The 20,597-nt window shown below is 45.3% G+C and overlaps 1 protein-coding gene across 3 annotated transcripts in view; it reads left to right on the top strand.

Moving 5' to 3' along the window:
• LOC123992732 (membrane-associated phosphatidylinositol transfer protein 3-like) overlaps positions 1 to 20,597 on the top strand; it is a 149,776-nt gene that overhangs the window by 20,222 nt on the left and 108,957 nt on the right. For 2 of the 3 annotated variants that reach the window (XM_046294195.1, XM_046294194.1), the window contains exon 2: positions 2,966 to 3,061. In XM_046294195.1, coding sequence (XP_046150151.1) covers positions 2,966 to 3,061 — 96 coding nt within the window. Of the gene's footprint in view, positions 1 to 2,965; positions 3,062 to 20,597 lie in introns of those variants that run through there. The other variant, XM_046294196.1, reaches the window with a different exon arrangement.

The following is a 20,597-nucleotide window of genomic DNA, read 5'->3' as shown; positions in this document are numbered from 1 at the left end:
AGCATGCTCCAAATCCTGTTTAAATACCAATTCTTTTTCATACAGATGCCTCACAAGTCCTCAACTGGCAGCTTCATTAAATAGTACCCGCAAAACAACCGTCTCAACGTCAACAGTGAAGAGGCGACCCCGGGATGCTGGCATTCTAGGCAGAGTTGCTAAGAAAATGCCATATCCCAGACTGGCCAATAAAAATAAAAGATTAAGATGGGAAAAAGAACACCAACGCTGGACAGAGGAACTCTGCCTAGAAGGCCAGCATCCCGGAATCGCCTCTTCACTGTTGACGTTGAGACTGGGGTTTTACGCGTACTATTTAATGAAGATGCCAGTTGAGGACTTGTGAGGTGTCTGTTTCTCAATCTAGACACTCTAATGTACTTGTCCTCTTGCCAGGTGTGTACCGGGGCCTCCCACTCCTCTTTCTATTCTGTTTTGGGCCAGTTTGCGCTGTTCTGTGAAGGGGGTAGTACACAGCATTGTACGAGATCTTCAGTTTCTTGATAATTTCTCGCATGGAATAGTCTTCATTTCTCAGAACAAGAATAGACTGACGAGTTTCAGAAGAAAGGTCTTTGTTTCTGGCCATTTTGAGCCTGTAATTGAACCCACAAATGCTGATGTTCAAGATTCTCAACCAGTCTAAAGGCGGCCAGTTTGATTGCTTCTTTAATCAGGACAACAGTTTTCAGTTGTGCTAACATAATTGCAAAAGGGTTTTCTAATGATCAATTAGCCTTTTAAAATTATGAACTTGGATTAGCTAACACAACGTGCCATTGGAACACAAGAGTGATGGTTGCTGATAATGGGCCTCTGTACACCTATGTAGATATTCCATTAAAAATCATCAGTTTCCAGCTACAGTAGTCATTTACAACATGAACAATGTCTACACTTTATTTTTGATCAATTTGATGTTATTTTAATGGACAACAAATGTGCTTTTCTTTCAAAAACAAGGACACGTCTAAGTGACCCCAAACCTTTGAATGGTAGTGTATATTGAATGTGCAAATGAGCTATTGAATGTATTGAGACATTGGATTTAAAGTTAATCACTCATCACAGAATAGCGTAGAGATTTCAGGTGATTGGTTAATGCCCCTGTTTGGCACCATCTTCCCTATATTGTGCACTACTTTTGACCAGGGCCATATGGTGTGTCTCCATACACTTGGCTGTAATCACATCTAGTCCAATGAAATTAACCAGGGTGAACCCATGAATCAGTGTGTTAGTTAGGATCTGGTTAGTTTCAAGTTTTAAAGTCACGTGCACAAGTACAGTGAAATGCTTTTCTTGCCAGCTCTAAACTCAACAATGCAGTATTCAATAACAATGTCATAGTAAAAATAACACAAGGTAGAACAAAAAACACACAAGACATAGAAATAAGAAATAAGAACAACACAATAAATTAAGTCATCTATATACAAGGTCAGTCAGTTCCAGTACTATATTTACAATGTGCAGGGATACTGGAGTGATGGAGGTAGATATGTAGAGGGGTAAGGTGACTAGGCATCTGGATGTATGATAAACAGTGTAGCAGCAGCCTATATGAAGATTGAATGTGAGTGGTGTGTGTACAGTAGAGTCAGTATAAATTAATGTGCATATTGTGTGTGATGAAGTGGGTGTTTGTGTGTGTGTGTGTTGGCGTGTCAGTATGCGTGAGTGTGTAGGGGGCATAGACAGTGCAAAAAGCAAACAGAAATACCAGGGTTCTCTCCTGAACGGTGCTGGCCTACCCCAGGCTGAGGTTGAGCAAAGCCTTGTAACACATCTGCTGTTCATGGACTATCCTATTCTCCATTTCATGATTCTAATGAGAACTCCAAAGGTTGAGACACCCATCCCTCAATGAGATATTAATAGTGAAAACATTTGAACTGATGGAGTCATGTAAGAAATTAAAAGCTAATTATTTCCTGTGTAGCGATGAGGAGAAGCAGAGCCGTAGGAGAGAAATAAAGAGACGAAGAGAGTGAAAACAGTGAGGGCAGAGAAAGTGGCATGGTGTAATGGAAGCCATGAACTCAGCTTTTCAACATGCAGTATGGCACTTTCCAAATGCCTCTGGAAGTGGATAATGGAGGAAGGGATAGAGGGATGAAATGAGCTGAGATCAAACACAAGCAGTCTGGTGTTGTTGTGGAGTAAAGGATCTTAGATTCTGAGACACGGGCTCTCTGTGTGTAGGGACGGGAAAGCCCACAACTCAATTAGGTGATATTTTTCTCTCTCCAATTGCAGTTCTCTGGAGGTTAGAACAAGGGAACAATTTGCTTGGTCACTTTGACTTGTTATTGATTTTGTTTCAATTCAATAGCACTTAAAGGAAGACTCGTTGGTTGTCTGAAAGTAATTTATAATGCACGTTATTGCCTTTATCTGGCATAAGTTTAATAACACTGATCTTAGAGGAACAGAGCTTGAGGGATCTCTCTAAATACTCCCTCGTTCTAGTCCTGAAGAATGGGAATTTGAAGAACTCCCTGGCCAAACCCTCCTGTGTAGTACTAAAGATTGATTCAATATCTCAGGTAATGGGTGTTGTTGAGGGACAGTAGTCTACCTAGATATGGAGCCTTCATCTCCAATGTTCCATGGTTCATAGATAAGATTAGCTGGCTAACCTCTGAGCTCAATTGGTTAGCTTCAGAGCCTTATATTTATTTATATGTGCCTCCTTACATTTCTCAATCTAGGGCTCTGGTTTGCTTGATTTGTGCTCTGTGACATTGGAGACCAATAGAGCCTCTCTGCCCAAGGCCCTAAAAGCCAATGCAATTATTATACTGCCTTTTATAGACAGACAATGCACTTGAAGCTGAAAGGAAAAAAATATAGATTCACGTAATGAATTTGACCTTGAATACTCTGAATAATGACATGATGACATACATAGAGGTTTCTCCTGAAGTAGAAATTGACGTGTTTTTCTCTTTCTACCTCTCAGCCGCTTCCCGCAAGCACAGTATCTCCCACTGGCGGATGCAGGACATTGCACAGGAGTCCGTTGACAGCTCAGATGAGGAGTTTTTCGATGCCAGAGGTTAGTTTCATATTTTCCTTTGATAACACACAGAGAGCTTAGTTCAACTCTCTCTCTTTCCTGTGTTTCTTCCTCTCTCATCTTCCCCTTATCTCTCTTCCTTTGTGAGCACACTGAAAAGTGCCTTATCCCATCACATGGGTCAGGCCAGGCTTATATGCCTTCCAGGCTGATATATCTTCAGGGTTCCTGACATGGACATTCTTTTACAGGTATTTTGAACAGTGAAAGAGGAAATAATTCATCAGGGAATTTGCATGCGCTTTGGGATGTGGTCAGGGGAGCTATTGGGTGGGTCCATGATTGCTGTTTTGATTGGAGAGAAGGTCTATCTCCAGGTTAGAAGGGAGGCTGATTGCTAATGCTAGACCCCCGGTGGGAAGATAGAGGCTTACAGAGGCCCATTATCAGCAACCATCACTCCTGTGTTCCAATGGCACGTTGTGTTATCTAATCCAAGTTGATCATTTTAAAAGGCTAATTGATCATTAGAAAACCCTTTTGCAATTATGTTAGCACAGCTGAAAACTGTTGTCCTGATTAAAGAAGCAATCAAACTGGCCACCTTTAGACTAGTTGAGAATCTGGAACATCAGCATTTGCGGGTTCAATTACAGGCTCAAAATGGCCAGAAACAAATAACTTTCTTCTGAAACTCGTCAGTCTATTCTTGTTCTGAGAAATGAAGACTCTTCCATGCAAGAAATTGCCAAGAAACTGAAGATCTCGTACAATGCTGTGTACTACTCCCTTCACATAACAGCGCAAACTGGCCCTAACCAGAATATAAAGAGGAGTGGGAGGCCCCGGTGCACAACTGAGCAAGAGGACAAGTACATTAGAGTGTCTAGATTGAGAAACAGACACCTCACGAGTCCTCAACTGGCAGCTTCATTAAATAGTACCCGCAAAACAGACGCCTCAACGTCAACAGTGAAGAGGCGACTCCAGGATGCTGGTCTTCTAGGCAGAGTTGCAAAGAAAAAGCCATATCTCAGACTGGCCAATAAAAATAAAAGATTAAGATGGTCAAAAGAACACAGGCACTGGACAGAGGAACTCTGCCTAGAATGCCAGCATCCCGGAGTCGCCTCTTCACTGTTGACATTGAGACTGGTGTTTTGCGGGTACCATTTAATGAAGCTGCCAGCTACAATAGTCATTTACAACATGAACAATGTCTACACTGTATTTCTGATAAATTTGATGTTATTTTAATTGACAAAAAAATGTGGTTGTCTTTAAAAAAAAGGACATTTCTAAGTGACCCCAAACGTTTGAAAGGTAGTGTGTAGTGCACTACTTTTGGACCAGGGCAAATAGGGCTCTGGTCAAAAGTAGTGCACTATATAGGGAACAGGGTGCCATTTGGGATGCATACATGGAACCCGAGGAAGATAAATCCTCTCCTGGATGTGACCCACAACCCTCTCTATACTTCATGTGGAAACGCTAGGGCCAAATTTAATCAGTGCTCCTTTTGCTTTCTTTATCATTTCTAAAGCACAGAGGGTATTTCTACCAGTGAGGTCATTCTAGCAGTCTCCATCTGCTGTGTCTGTAGTCTAAGAATATCCCCGTGATTAAGCAGATAATCATCATTAGAGGTGGTAGTTAAAAGTGTGAAGGATTATAAGCGCTGTGGAGGGGAGAGACTTTCCAGGGAGGGAAATCCTCATAGAGCATAACACACACACACATTAACACACACACGCACGGAGCACCGAGGCATCACATCAGTGGTATGGGCCATCGCCTGCATGTTGATATAACAGCCAGGGAAATGCATCCTCATGCATGTCGTGTTTTTGATCAATCACTCATATCAAATCAAATCAAATTGTATTTATATAGCCCTTCGTACATCAGCTGATATCTCAAAGTGCTGTACAGAAACCCAGCCTAAAACCCCAAACAGCAAGCAATGCAGGTGTAGAAGCATGGTGGCTAGGAAAAACTCCCTAGAAAGGCCAAAACCTAGGAAGAAACCTAGAGAGGAACCAGGCTATGTGGGGTGGTTCTTCTGGCTGTGCCGGGTGGAGATTATAACAGAACATGGCCAAGATGTTCAAATGTTCATAAATGACCAGCATGGTCAAATAATAGTAAGGCAGAACAGTTGAAACTGGAGCAGCAGCATGGCCAGGTGGACTGGGCACAGCAAGGAGTCATCATGTCAGATAGTCCTGGGGCATGGTCCTAGGGCTCAGGTCAGTTGAAACTGGAGCAGCAGCATGGTCAGGTGGATTGGGGACAGCAAGGAGTCATCATGTCAGGTAGTCCTGGGGCATGGTCCTAGGGCTCAGGTCAGTTGAAACTGGAGCAGCAGCATGGCCAGGTGGACTGGGGACAGCAAGGAGTCATCATGTCAGGTAGTCCTGGGGCATGGTACTAGGGCTCAGGTCCTCCGAGAAAGAGAAAGAAAGAAGTAGAGAATTAGAGAATGCACACTTAGATTCACACAGGACACCGAATAGGACATGAGAAGTACTCCAGATATAACAAACTGACCCTAGCCCCCCGACACAAACTACTGCAGCATAAATACTGGAGGCTGAGACAGGAGGGGTCAAGAGACACTGTGGCCCCATCCGAGGACACCCCCGGACAGGGCCAAACAGGAAGAATATAACCCCACCCACTTTGCCAAAGCACAGCCCCCACACCACTAGAGGGATATCTTCAACCACCAACTTACCATCCTGCGACAAGGCTGAGTATAGCCCACAAAGATCTCCGCCACGGCACAACCCAAGGGGGGGGGGGGGCGCCAACCCAGACAGGATGACCACAACAGTGAATCAACCCACTCAGGTGACGCACCCCCTGCAGGGAAGGCATGAGAGAGCCCCAGTAAGCCAGTGACTCAGCCCCTGTAATAGGGTTAGAGGCAGAGAATCCCAGTGGAAAGAGGGGAACTGGCCAGGCAGAGACAGCAAGGGCGGTTCGTTGCTCCAGAGCCTTTCCGTTCACCTTCCCACTCCTGGGCCAGACTACACTCAATCATATGACCCACTGAAGAGATGAGTCTTCAGTAAAGACTTAAAGGTTGAGACCGAGTTTGCGTCTCTGACATGGGTAGGCAGACCGTTCCATAAAAATGGAGCTCTGTAGGAAAAAGCCCTGCCTCCAGCTGTTTGCTTAGAAATTCTAGGGACAATTAGGAGGCCTGCGTCTTGTGACCGTAGCGTACGTGTAGGTATGTACGGCAGGACCAAATCAGAGAGATAGGTAGGAGCAAGCCCATGTAATGCTTTGTAGGTTAGCAGTAAAACCTTGAAATCAGCCCTTGCTTTGACAGGAAGCCAGTGTAGAGAGGCTAGTACTGGAGTAATATGATCAATTTTTTTGGTTCTAGTCAGGATTCTAGCAGCCGTATTTAGCACTAACTGAAGTTTATTTAGTGCTTTATCCGGGTAGCCGGAAAGTAGAGCATTGCAGTAGTCTAACCTAGAAGTGACAAAAGCATGGATTAATTTTTCCGCATCATTTTTGGACAGAAATTTTCTGATTTTTGCAATATTACGTAGATGGAAAAAAGCTGTCCTCGAAATGGTCTTGATATGTTCTTCAAAAGAGAGATCAGGGTCCAGAGTAACGCCGAGGTCCTTCACAGTTTTATTTGAGACGACTGTACAACCATTAAGATTAATTGTCAGATTCAACAGAAGATCTCTTTGTTTCTTGGGACCTAGAACAAGCATCTCTGTTTTGTCCGAGTTTAATAGTAGAAAGTTTGCAGCCATCCACTTCCTTATGTCTGAAACAAATGCTTCTAGCGAGGGCAATTTTGGGGCTTCATCATGTTTCATTGAAATGTACAGCTGTGTGTCATCTGCATAGCAGATATATGGTTATATCTGTCGTTTAGGGAATAGTGGTAGCATGATTTAGCAGGTTTAAGCTGGTTAGTTCTACTTCTCACGACCCATATCTAACTCCTAGTCTTCCTCTCTCTTGCCCCAGTTCTCCCCTGCTGAGAGTGGAAGTTTTAATGAATGCCAGTGGTTGCAGAAACAAATGTTGTGTCTGCTGCAACCTACATCACATGTTTGTTTTGACTGGTAACGTGGTCCTTCTGTAGCTCAGTTGGTAGAGCATGGCGCTTGTAACGCCAGGGTAGTGGGTTCGATCCCCGGGACCACCCATACGTAGAATGTATGCACACATGACTGTAAGTCGCTTTGGATAAAAGCGTCTGCTAAATGGCACATATATAATGGCACATATTAATGGCCTGCTTATTTATACTGACTTTTCACATGTGTGTCTGTGAAAGCCTATGTGTGTGCAAGGGTGTGTGTGTGGCTATGTGTGTGTGTGTGTGTGTGTGTGTGTGTGTGTGTGTGTGTGTGTGTGTGTGTGTGTGTGTGTGTGTGTGTGTGTGTGTGTGTGTGTGTGTGTGTGTGTGTGTGTGTGTGTGTGTGTGTGTGTGTGTGTGTGTGTGTGTGTGTGTGTGTGTGTGTGTGTGTGTGTGTGTGTGTATGTCTCTGTGTTGTGTGTGTGTGTGTGTGTGTGTGTGTGTTGTGTGTGTGTGTGTGTGTGTGTGTGTGTGTGTGTGTGTGTGTGTGTGTAATCACCTAAGCGGTGTGAATTCACCCTGTCTAATTAAACAAAATTCACGGGCAAACTATGAACAAATCTGACGATAATGAATAGTGCACTTGAGTACACAGCTTGTATACATCCACACATCTCCACACATATTTGGTTGTCATGTTTGAGACGTGCTGTGCATCCCTTATCACTGTGCGGTGTCACAGAGCAGAGATGGCTGAGAATATATTCCATCTGACAGGCAGAGTCACCAAGGTAAAGATAGCATGGCTTATAAAGTGGAACAGATTTACCCTGGTATCCCCATATCTCTCCCGCCACTATTTCTCAGAGAGAGACGCTTAATTACTGCAAAACATGGAGAGGAAACAGTGGGAAGAGGGAAGGGGGGGGGGGTTCATTTGGAAAATGACACCAGATAAAATGGACCAATATGGATTTTGAAGCAATTTTTTTCTCATCATTATGGGGGTTATTTTTTCAGTGACACAGTATTTATTATTGTCTACATGGGAAGTATGATAGTTTATGAACAAAGCTCCGCTCACAGTGCATTATTGAAATGTGTTGTCCCTTCCCCTCTGAAAACAGAATGAGTATGATGTTATTGTAGTTGCAGAATGAACTGGCAACACTCATTTACCTGCATGTTTCCACATCAATCTTTCATGAGACACATTTCTCATTCATATGTAATTAGGGGTTTCTGGCACACCACACAACGGGATTTAAATGAAAAGTCCAGATGTTAGCGCCCGCTGTTAGCTGAATTGGGGAAAGTGCCAGCCAGTTGTTCTCCGAGGCTTTTCATCTCTGGGTGTCATTATAGTCTTTTGATTGGTCTGTGCTTTGCAGCATTGCGGCTCACCAATCGCGCCTCGTCCGGTAGTCTTTGATTGATGCATAATATTGGAATAACTTCGTGGCCACAAAGTGTGACAGGAAAACCTTTCAAGCTTACATGAATGCTTCCCTATCTCAATCAATGAAAAAAAAAATGAAACCTCTTACGCAGAAAACAATTTTGAAACATTTTATGTTCATAACAGCGTTATCAGTATAGCATATTCATGCGGAGAAAAAAAAGTCTGGTGACCTGGAGAATGTAGAGAAGCCCTCTTGGGGATGCAACTTTAAAAAAGAAACCAGAGCAATATAATAAAATGGTGCTGGTAACAGGAGGGATGGAAGGCTCTAAAAGTTATATTTTTCGGAGCATGTAATTTGGTATTGTTCAGGTACTTCTAAATGTCAGGACAACTTGTTTTCTTCAGAGAGAGAGAGAGAGAGAGAGAGAGAGAGAGAGAGAGAGAGAGAGAGAGAGAGAGAGAGAGAGAGAGAGAGAGAGAGAGAGAGAGAGAGAGAGAGAGAGAGAGAGAGAGAGAGAGAGAGAGAGAGAGAGAGAGAGAGAGAGAGAGAGAGAGAGAGAGAGAGAGAGAGAGAGAGAGAGAGAGAGAGAGAGAGAGAGAGAGAGAGAGAGAGAGAGAGAGAGAGAGAGAGAAAACTGGATTACACTACCTAAACCATCACGATGAGCTCCTGGATGATTAATACCATCACCCACATCATAAAGCTCCAGGCCAGTAAAACCATGAGATTGTATTAAACTGTCAGAAATATCTTCTCTGCTATGCTAAAGAGACGACCCATAGGTTATGTCAAAAATGGCACCCTATTGACTATATAGTGCACTACTTTTGACCAGGGCTCATATGGCTCTGGTCAGAAGTAGTGCACTATGTAGGGAATAGGGTGCCATTTGGTGCACAGCTGTGAACTCACTGAAGAGGCTGCCTGGCCGGCTCTCTTCTGGAGGTGTTTGGCTGCTCCTTAGAGGCTATGTGTTCATCTGGCTTTCATATCATTCTTTCCATTCTACCCAGTGGTAAATTAACGCAAGTGGGCTCCCCCAAGGTTCTGTAGGAATATTCATGATAGAAAACTGAAACAATCATACTCTGTTTGTATAACAAACCTATCTCAGATCTAGAGGTTTCAGACTGAATGAGGAGGTCCAATTGTGTCTGATTATAATGGTTTAAAGCCTGGACCTCATCGTTCCTCTCTAATCAGGGACTGATTTAGACCTGGGACACCAGGTGTGTGTAATGAATTATCATGTAGAACATGAACCCAGCATGCTTCAGACCTCCTGGGGTAAGAGTTGAATACCCCTTGTCTAAAATATGCCTACAGTGCATCCCAAATCTCTGCCACCGTTGTTTTGTAATCAGGTGGCACCACTCTTACATGACGCTCGTTCCTCGGATGGAGACATCTGACATAGAACAATGTCTCTGCCACAGTGGTCTCAGGCGAGGCTGCTCTACTGAGAGAAGATTGGAATGAGAATGGAAGATGTAGATTCCCCAATGTGTTTCGCAAGAGCGATATATTTTTCAGTTGGCTCGGTATCTGCTTTGCAAGATTTACAACTATCTGAGAAGACTTGGACCCCTGATGAAACCAAACAAATTAAAGTTAATATACTTATATTATTCATGATGTATGAATCAGTTTTAGTCTACGTTTATTGAGTATTCTCACTGAAGCACAGCGTTGACTAATGCTCATTCCATTCACTTTTCATATGATAATGCAGACTTGAATTTGAATTTGAAAAATAACAGTGTGTTGGAGTATGTCAAATCAAGATAGTGTAAATGAACTTGTCCTATAATATACATACATTATTATGGGGCTGTCTCATTTGATATACCTTCAATAGAATGTGGATTCTCCCAGGTAATGCTTTGCCTCAGCGTGGCTGTGTCTGGCACTGTTTTGACTTAACGTGCTGTTCATACTCACTAGGTCTCACCTCATCCCTTTAATGTATCTAAAGGAATCAACCAAGGCTCTGTGCTTGGCTCTCAGCTTTATGAAGATGGATTGGAGTAATAGACTTCGCTCTGATCGATAGAGAGATGCACACCAGACAACTTAAATCTCCATACAACCCCCACCTCCTTTTACCAATGACTCTGTATATTTCACAAGCTATGAAAATCTCCCATCATTCTGAGTGAGTGCTCTCCATTCCAGGTGGATGGGTTATCTTGGCAAAGGGGAAACGCTGACTAACAGTCTCTTGACTAGAGGTCGACCGATTATGATTTTTTCAGCGCCGATACCGATTATTGGAGGACCAGAAAAGCCGATACCGATTAATCAGACGATTTAAAAATACAATTTTTTTTGTAATAATGACAATTACAACAATACTGAATGAACACTTATTTTAACTTAATATAATACATCAATAGCCTCAAATAAATAATGAAACATGTTCAATTTCGTTTAAATAATGCAAAAACAAAGTGTTGGAGGGGAAAGTAAAAGTGCCATTTAAAAAAGCTAACGTTTAAGTTCCTTGCTCAGAACATGAGAACATATGAAAGCTGGTGGTTCCTTTTAACATGAGTCTTCAATATTCCCAGGTAAGAAGTTTTAGGTTGTAGCTTCCGTCCTTCTCCTCGCCCCTACCTGGGCTCGAACCAGGAACACATCGACAACAGCCACCCTCAAAGCAGCGTTACCCATGCAGAGCAAGGGAAACAACCACAGGCTCAGAGCAAGTGATGTTTGAAATGCTATTAGCGCGCACTAACTAGCGTAACAGGAGTGGAGTGCACAAGGACTAGTTAACTGTAAAGTTGCAAGATTGGATCCCCCGAGCTGACAAGGTGAAAATCCGTCGTTCTGCCCCTGAACGAGGCAGTTAACCCACCGTTCCTAGGCCATCATTGAAAATAATGTGTTCTTAACTGACTTGCCTCGTTAAATAAAGATTAAATAAAGGTGTAAAAAAAATGTTTAAAAAATCGGCAAAACTTGAAATCGGCCCTAATTAATCGGTCATTCCGATTAATCGATCGACCTCTACTCTTGACCATAGCACGGGTCAAGAGATAACAAACAATTAAACCAGTGGCATGGTGTCTGTTGGCTGTGTTTAAATTTCAAGTAAACTGTCAAAATAAAGAGAGTCGCACACTCTATATATAAACTCCCAGTCATTTATTTGGTATTTACCAACGTTTTGAAGAAGGCACAGTGATGCAGAAACGTTGGTGATTTACCCAATAAATGACTGGGAGTTTATATATGGAGTGTGCGACTCTCTATATTTCGATAGTTTACTTGAAATTGAAACACAGCCAACAGACACCATGCCACTGGTTTTCTATGTTATTGTTTGTTGTCTCTTGACCCATTCTATGCCAAGATAACCCATCCCCCTTACAGGGCCAATTGTAGGCCAAATGTGAGCTGCTATATGGGTCTCCCAATCGCGGCCGGTTGTGATACAGCTTGGATTCGAACCAGGGTGTCTGTAGTGTAGTAGTGACGCCTCTAGCAATGAGATGTAGTGCCTTAGACCGCTGCGCTACACGGAAGCTATGGGGATGATGTTAGGAGGATGTTGTTGACATAGTGATCATTGTCATCCAGAGTTTATATCCGTTCTGACTACATACCTCCTGCTCTACACAATCAATGTTTTCATTTTCTTCTCTCCCTAACTCTCTGTGCGGTGTGGTTGAAGGACATTCCTGCATCCCTCCCACTCTCTTCTTTCTCATAGTATAGTCTCATGCTTCATTCATTCCTTCTCTGAATCAGATGTTGCTTTATGCTTTCCTTCTGGTCCTCTTGGTGCTGGGCAGTGGAGGCTTTTATTTAGTCTGTGTTATCTGGTCCTCCTGGTGCTGGGCTAGGGCAGTGGAGGCTTTTATTTAGTCTGTTATCTGGTCCTCCTGGTGCTGGGCTAGGGCAGTGGAGGCTTTTATTTCATCTGTGTTATCTGGTCCTCTTGGTGCTGGGCTAGGGCAGTGGAGGCTTTTATTTAGTCTGTGTTATCTGGTCCTCTTGGTGCTGGGCTAGGGCAGTGGAGGCTTTTATTTAGTCTGTGTTATCTGGTCCTCTTGGTGCTGGGCAGTGGAGGCTTTTATTTAGTCTGTGTTATCTGGTCCTCTTGGTGCTGGGCAGTGGAGGCTTTTATTTAGTCTGTGTTATCTGGTCCTCTTGGTGCTGGGCTAGGGCAGTGGAGGCTTTTATTTAGTCTGTGTTATCTGGTCCTCTTGGTGCTGGGCTAGGGCAGTGGAGGCTTTTATTTAGTCTGTGTTATCTGGTCCTCTTGGTGCTGGGCTAAGGCAGTGGAGGCTTTTATTTAGTCTGTGTTATCTGGTCCTCTTGGTGCTGGGCTAGGGCAGTGGAGGCTTTTATTTAGTCTGTGTTATCTGGTCCTCTTGGTGCAGGGCTAGGGCAGTGGAGGCTTTTATTTAGTCTGTGTTATCTGGTCCTCTTGGTGCTGGGCTAAGGCAGTGGAGGCTTTTATTTTGTCTGTGTTATCTGGTCCTCTTGGTGCTGGGCTAGGGCAGTGGAGGCTTTTATTTAGTCTGTGTTATCTGGTCCTCTTGGTGCTGGGCTAAGGCAGTGGAGGCTTTTATTTAGTCTGTGTTATCTGGTCCTCCTGGTGCTGGGCTAGGGCAGTGGAGGCTTTTATTTAGTCTGTGTTATCTGGTCCTCTTGGTGCTGGGCTAGGGCAGTGGAGGCTTTTATTTAGTCTGTGTTATCTGGTCCTCGTGGTGCTGGGCTAGGGCAGTGGAGGATTTTATTTAGTCTGTGTTATCTGGTCCTCCTGGTGCTGGGCAGTGGAGGCTTTTATTTAGTCTGTGTTATCTGGTCCTCTTGGTGCTGGGCTAGGGCAGTGGAGGCTTTTTTTTAGTCTGTGTTATCTGGTCCTCTTGGTGCTGGGCTAGGGCAGTGGAGGCTTTTATTTAGTCTGTGTTATCTGGTCCTCTTGGTGCTGGGCTAGGGCAGTGGAGGCTTTTATTTAGTCTGTGTTATCTGGTCCTCCTGGTGCTGGGCAGTGGAGGCTTTTATTTAGTCTGTGTTATCTGGTCCTCTTGGTGCTGGGCTAGGGCAGTGGAGGCTTTTATTTAGTCTGTGTTATCTGGTCCTCTTGGTGCTGGGCTAGGGCAGTGGAGGCTTTTATTTAGTCTGTGTTATCTGGTCCTCGTGGTGCTGGGCTAGGGCAGTGGAGGATTTTATTTAGTCTGTGTTATCTGGTCCTCCTGGTGCTGGGCAGTGGAGGCTTTTATTTAGTCTGTGTTATCTGGTCCTCTTGGTGCTGGGCTAGGGAAGTGGAGGCTTTTTTTTAGTCTGTGTTATCTGGTCCTCTTGGTGCTGGGCTAGGGCAGTGGAGGCTTTTATTTAGTCTGTGTTATCTGGTCCTCTTGGTGCTGGGCTAGGGCAGTGGAGGCTTTTATTTAGACTGTGTTATCTGGTCCTTGTGGTGCTGGGCTAGGGCAGTGGAGGATTTTATTTAGTCTGTGTTATCTGGTCCTCCTGGTGCTGGGCAGTGGAGGCTTTTATTTAGTCTGTGTTATCTGGTCCTCTTGGTGCTGGGCTAGGGCAGTGGAGGCTTTTTTTTAGTCTGTGTTATCTGGTCATCTTGGTGCTGGGCTAGGGCAGTGGAGGCTTTTATTTAGTCTGTGTTATCTGGTCCTCTTGGTGCTGGGCTAGGGCAGTGGAGGCTTTTATTTAGTCTGTGTTATCTGGTCCTCCTGGTGCTGGGCTAGGGCAGTGGAGGCTTTGATTTAGTCTGTGTTATCTGGTCCTCTTGGTGCTGGCCAGTGGAGGCTTTTATTTAGTCTGTGTTATCTGGTCCTCTTGGTGCTGGGCAGTGGAGGCTTTTATTTAGTCTGTGTTATCTGGTCCTCTTGGTGCTGGGCTAGGGCAGTGGAGGCTTTTATTTAGTCTGTGTTATCTGGTCCTCTTGGTGCTGGGCTAGGGCAGTGGAGGCTTTTATTTAGTCTGTGTTATCTGGTCCTCTTGGTGCTGGGCTAGGGCAGTGGAGGCTTTTATTTAGTCTGTGTTATCTGGTCCTCCTGGTGCTGGGCTAGGGCAGTGGAGGCTTTTATTTAGTCTGTTTTATCTGGTCCTCTTGGTGCTGGGCTAAGGCAGTGGAGGCTTTTATTTAGTCTGTTATCTGGTCCTCTTGGTGCTGGGCTAGAGCAGTGGAGGCTTTTATTTCGTCTGTGTTATCTGGTCCTCTTGGTGCTGGGCTAAGGCAGTGGAGGCTTTTATTTAGTCTGTGTTATCTGGTCCTCTTGGTGCTGGGCTAGGGCAGTGGAGGCTTTTATTTAGTCTGTGTTATCTGGTCCTCTTGGTGCTGGGCTAGGGCAGTGGAGGCTTTTATTTCGTCAGTGTTATCTGGTCCTCTTGGTGCTGGGCTAAGGCAGTGGAGGCTTTTATTTAGTCTGTGTTATCTGGTCCTCTTGGTGCTGGGCTAGGGCAGTGGAGGCTTCTATTTAGTCTGTGTTATCTGATCCTCTTGGTGCTGGGCTAGGGCAGTGGAGGCTTTTATTTAGTCTGTTATCTGGTCCTCTTGGTGCTGGGCAGTGGAGGCTTTTATTTAGTCTGTTATCTGGTCCTCTTGGTGCTAGGCTAGGGCAGTGGAGGCTTTTATTTAGTCTGTGTTATCTGGTCCTCTTGGTGCTGGTCTAGGGCAGTGGAGGCTTTTATTTAGTCTGTGTTATCTGGTCCTCTTGGTGCTGGGCTAGGGCAGTGGAGGCTTTTATTTAGCCTGTGTTATCTGGTCCTCTTGATGCTGGGCTAGGGCAGTGGAGGCTTTTATTTAGTCTGTGTTATCTGGTCCTCTTGGTGCTGGGCTAGGGCAGTGGAGGCTTTTATTTAGTCTGTGTTATCTGGTCCTCTTGGTGCTGGGCTAGGGCAGTGGAGGCTTTTATTTAGTCTGTGTTATCTGGTCCTCTTGGTGCTGGGCTAAGGCAGTGGAGGCTTTTATTTAGTCTGTGTTATCTGGTCCTCCTGGTGCTGGGCTAGGGCAGTGGAGGCTTTTATTTAGTCTGTGTTATCTGGTCCTCTTGGTGCTGGGCTAGGGCAGCGGAGGATTTTATTTAGTCTGTGTTATCTGGTCCTCTTGGTGCTGGGCTAGGGCAGTGGAGGCTTTTTTTAGTCTGTGTTATCTGGTCCTCTTGGTGCTGGGCTAGGGCAGTGGAGGCTTTTATTTAGTCTGTGTTATCTGGTCCTCTTGGTGCTGGGCTAGGGCAGTGGAGGCTTTTATTTAGTCTGTTATCTGGTCCTTGTGGTGCTGGGCTAGGGCAGTGGAGGATTTTATTTAGTCTGTGTTATCTGGTCCTCCTGGTGCTGGGCAGTGGAGGCTTTTATTTAGTCTGTGTTATCTGGCCCTCTTGGTGCTGGGCTAGGGCAGTGGAGGCTTTTTTTAGTCTGTGTCATCTGGTCCTCTTGGTGCTGGGCAGTGGAGGCTTTTATTTAGTCTGTGTTATCTGGTCCTCTTGGTGCTGGGCTAGGGCAGTGGAGGCTTTTATTTAGTCTGTGTTATCTGGTCCTCTTGGTGCTGGGCTAGGGCAGTGGAGGCTTTTATTTAGTCTGTGTTATCTGGTCCTCTTGGTGCTGGGCTAGGGCAGTGGAGGCTTTTATTTATTCTGTGTTATCTGGTCCTCTTGGTGCTGGGCTAGGGCAGTGGAGGCTTCTATTTAGTCTGTGTTATCTGGTCCTCTTGGTGCTGGGCTAGGGCAGTGGAGGCTTTTATTTAGTCTGTTATCAGGTCCTCTTGGTGCTGGGCAGTGGAGGCTTTTATTTAGTCTGTTATCTGGTCCTCTTGGTGGTGGGCTAGGGCAGTGGAGGCTTTTATTTAGTCTGTGTTATCTGGTCCTCTTGGTGCTGGGCTAGGGCAGTGGAGGCTTTTATTTCGTCTGTGTTATCTGGTCCTCTTGGTGCTGGGCTAAGGCAGTGGAGGCTTTTATTTAGTCTGTGTTATCTGGTCCTCTTGGTGCTGGGCTAGGGCAGTGGAGGCTTTTATTTAGTCTGTTATCTGGTCCTCTTGGTGCTGGGCTAGGGCAGTGGAGGCTTTTATTTAGTCTGTTATCTGGTCCTCTTGGTGCTGGGCAGTGGAGGCTTTTATTTAGTCTGTGTTATCTGGTCCTCTTGGTGCTGGGCTAGGGCAGTGGAGGCTTTTATTTAGTCTGTGTTATCTGGTCCTCTTGGTGCTGGGCTAGGGCAGTGGAGGCTTTTATTTAGCCTGTGTTATCTGGTCCTCTTGATGCTGGGCTAGGGCAGTGGAGGCTTTTATTTAGTCTGTGTTATCTGGTCCTCTTGGTGCTGGGCTAGGGCAGTGGAGGCTTTTATTTAGTCTGTGTTATCTGGTCCTCTTGGTGCTGGGCTAGGGCAGTGGAGGCTTTTATTTAGTCTGTGTTATCTGGTCCTCTTGGTGCTGGGCTAAGGCAGTGGAGGCTTTTATTTAGTCTGTGTTATCTGGTCCTCCTGGTGCTGGGCTAGGGCAGTGGAGGCTTTTATTTAGTCTGTGTTATCTGGTCCTCTTGGTGCTGGGCTAGGGCAGCGGAGGATTTTATTTAGTCTGTGTTATCTGGTCCTCTTGGTGCTGGGCTAGGGCAGTGGAGGCTTTTTTTAGTCTGTGTTATCTGGTCCTCTTGGTGCTGGGCTAGGGCAGTGGAGGCTTTTATTTAGTCTGTGTTATCTGGTCCTCTTGGTGCTGGGCTAGGGCAGTGGAGGCTTTTATTTAGTCTTTTATCTGGTCCTTGTGGTGCTGGGCTAGGGCAGTGGAGGATTTTATTTAGTCTGTGTTATCTGGTCCTCCTGGTGCTGGGCAGTGGAGGCTTTTATTTAGTCTGTGTTATCTGGCCCTCTTGGTGCTGGGCTAGGGCAGTGGAGGCTTTTTTTAGTCTGTGTCATCTGGTCCTCTTGGTGCTGGGCAGTGGAGGCTTTTATTTAGTCTGTGTTATCTGGTCCTCTTGGTGCTGGGCTAGGGCAGTGGAGGCTTTTATTTAGTCTGTGTTATCTGGTCCTCTTGGTGCTGGGCTAGGGCAGTGGAGGCTTTTATTTAGTCTGTGTTATCTGGTCCTCTTGGTGCTGGGCTAGGGCAGTGGAGGCTTTTATTTATTCTGTGTTATCTGGTCCTCTTGGTGCTGGGCTAGGGCAGTGGAGGCTTCTATTTAGTCTGTGTTATCTGGTCCTCTTGGTGCTGGGCTAGGGCAGTGGAGGCTTTTATTTAGTCTGTTATCAGGTCCTCTTGGTGCTGGGCAGTGGAGGCTTTTATTTAGTCTGTTATCTGGTCCTCTTGGTGGTGGGCTAGGGCAGTGGAGGCTTTTATTTAGTCTGTGTTATCTGGTCCTCTTGGTGCTGGGCTAGGGCAGTGGAGGCTTTTATTTCGTCTGTGTTATCTGGTCCTCTTGGTGCTGGGCTAAGGCAGTGGAGGCTTTTATTTAGTCTGTGTTATCTGGTCCTCTTGGTGCTGGGCTAGGGCAGTGGAGGCTTTTATTTAGTCTGTTATCTGGTCCTCTTGGTGCTGGGCAGTGGAGGCTTTTATTTAGTCTGTTATCTGGTCCTCTTGGTGCTGGGCTAGGGCAGTGGAGGCTTTTATTTAGTCTGTGTTATCTGGTCCTCTTGGTGCTGGGCTAGGGCAGTGGAGGCTTTTATTTAGTCTGTGTTATCTGGTCCTCTTGGTGCTGGGCTAGGGCAGTGGAGGCTTTTATTTAGCCTGTGTTATCTGGTCCTCTTGGTGCTGGCCAGTGGAGGCTTTTATTTAGTCTGTGGTATCTGGTCCTCTTGGTGCTGGGCAGTGGAGGCTTTTATTTAGTCTGTGTTATCTGGTCCTCTTGGTGCTGGGCTAGGGCAGTGGAGGCTTTTATTTAGTCTGTGTTATCTGGTCCTCTTGGTGCTGGGCTAGGGCAGTGGAGGCTTTTATTTAGTCTGTGTTATCTGGTCCTCTTGGTGCTGGGCTAGGGCAGTGGAGGCTTTTATTTAGTCTGTGTTATCTGGTCCTCCTGGTGCTGGGCTAGGGCAGTGGAGGCTTTTATTTATTCTGTTTTATCTGGTCCTCTTGGTGCTGGGCTAAGGCAGTGGAGGCTTTTATTTAGTCTGTGTTATCTGGTCCTCTTGGTGCTGGGCTAAGGCAGTGGAGGCTTTTATTTAGTCTGTTATCTGGTCCTCTTGGTGCTGGGCTAGGGCAGTGGAGGCTTTTATTTAGTCTGTGTTATCTGGTCCTCTTGGTGCTGGGCTAGGGCAGTGGAGGCTTTAATTTTGTCGGTGTTATCTGGTCCTCTTGGTGCTGGGCTAAGGCAGTGGAGGCTTTTATTTAGTCTGTGTTATCTGGTCCTCTTGGTGCTGGGCTAGGGCAGTGGAGGCTTTTATTTAGTCTGTGTTATCTGATCCTCTTGGTGCTGGGCTAGGGCAGTGGAGGCTTTTATTTAGTCTGTTATCTGGTCCTCTTGTCGCTGGGCAGTGGAGGCTTTTATTTAGTCTGTTATCTGGTCCTCTTGGTGCTGGGCTAGGGCAGTGGAGGCTTTTATTTAGTCTGTGTTATCTGGTCCTCTTGGTGCTGGGCTAGGGCAGTGGAGGCTTTTATTTAGCCTGTGTTATCTGGTCCTCTTGGTGCTGGGCTAGGGCAGTGGAGGCTTTTATTTAGTCTGTGTTATCTGGTCCTCTTGGTGCTGGGCTAGGGCAGTGGAGGCTTTTATTTAGTCTGTGTTATCTGGTCCTCTTGGTGCTGGGCTAGGGCAGTGTTGGCTTTTATTTAGTCTGTTATCTGGTCCTCTTGGTGCTGGGCTAGGGCAGTGGAGGCTTTTATTTAGTCTGTTATCTGGTCCTCCTGGTGCTGGGCTAGGGCAGTGGAGGCTTTTATTTAGTCTGTTATCTGGTCCTCCTGGTGCTGGGCTAGGGCAGTGGAGGCTTTTATTTAGTCTGTGTTATCTGGTCCTCTTGGTGCTGGGCTAGGGCAGTGGAGGCTTTTATTTAGTCTGTGTTATCTGGTTCTGGCTGCTTGTATATTTGATCTGTTTGCATAGCTGAAATCTACTTTCCTCTGCTCGGAGCACCGGGCTTTCTGTTGTGTTCTCTCTACTTATTTTTGTTGTTGTTGAATTTACCCCTTTTTCGTGGTATCCAATTGTTGTAGTAGCTACTATCTTGTCTCATTGCTACAACTCCCGTACGGGCTCGGGAGAGACGAAGGTTGAAAGTCATGCGTCCTCCGATACACAACCCAACCAGCCGTACTGCTTCTTAACACAGCGCACATCCAACCCGGAAGCCAGCCGCACCAATGTGTCGGAGGGTACACCGTGCACCTGGCAACCTTGGTTAGCGCGCACCCGGGAGGCCCTCTTCTCTCTACTTTAAACATGTTTCACACCTCACAGGCGTTGTGTTCTTCTCTCTACTTTAAACATGTTTCACACCTCACAGTCGTTGTGTTCTTCTCTACTTTAAACATGTTTCACACCTCACAGGCGTTGTGTTCTTCTCTCTACTTTAAACATGTTTCACACCTCACAGGCGTTGTGTTCTTCTCTCTACTTTAAACATGTTTCACACCTCACAGGCGTTGTGTTCTTCTCTCTACTTTAAACATGTTTTACACCTCACAGTCATTGTGTTCTTCTCTACTTTAAACATGTTTTACACCTCACAGTCGTTGTGTTCTTCTCTACTTTAAACATGTTTCACACCTCACAGTCGTTGTGTTCTTCTCTACTTTAAACATGTTTCACACCTCACAGTCGTTGTGTTCTTCTCTACTTTAAACATGTTTTACACCTCACAGTCGTGTTCTTCTCTACTTTAAACATGTTTCACACCTCACAGGCGTTGTATTCTTCTCTACTTTAAACATGTTTCACACCTCACAGTCGTTGTGTTCTTCTCTCTACTTTAAACATGTTTCACACCTCACAGGCGTTGTGTTCTTCTCTACTTTAAACATGTTTCACACCTCACAGGCGTTGTGTTCTTCTCTACTTTAAACATGTTTCACACCTCACAGGCGTTGTGGTCTTCTCTACTTTAAACATGTTTCACACCTCACAGTTGTTGTGTTCTTCTCTACTTTAAACATGTTTCACACCTCACAGGCGTTGTGTTCTTCTCTACTTTAAACATGTTTCACACCTCACAGGTGTTGTGTTCTTCTCTC

The sequence above is a fragment of the Oncorhynchus gorbuscha genome, linkage group LG13, assembly GCF_021184085.1.
Source record: "Oncorhynchus gorbuscha isolate QuinsamMale2020 ecotype Even-year linkage group LG13, OgorEven_v1.0, whole genome shotgun sequence".
Classification (NCBI taxonomy): domain Eukaryota; kingdom Metazoa; phylum Chordata; class Actinopteri; order Salmoniformes; family Salmonidae; genus Oncorhynchus; species Oncorhynchus gorbuscha.
The sequence above is the reverse complement of the archived record's forward strand: the minus strand, read 5'-3'. Positions and strand labels throughout refer to the sequence as shown.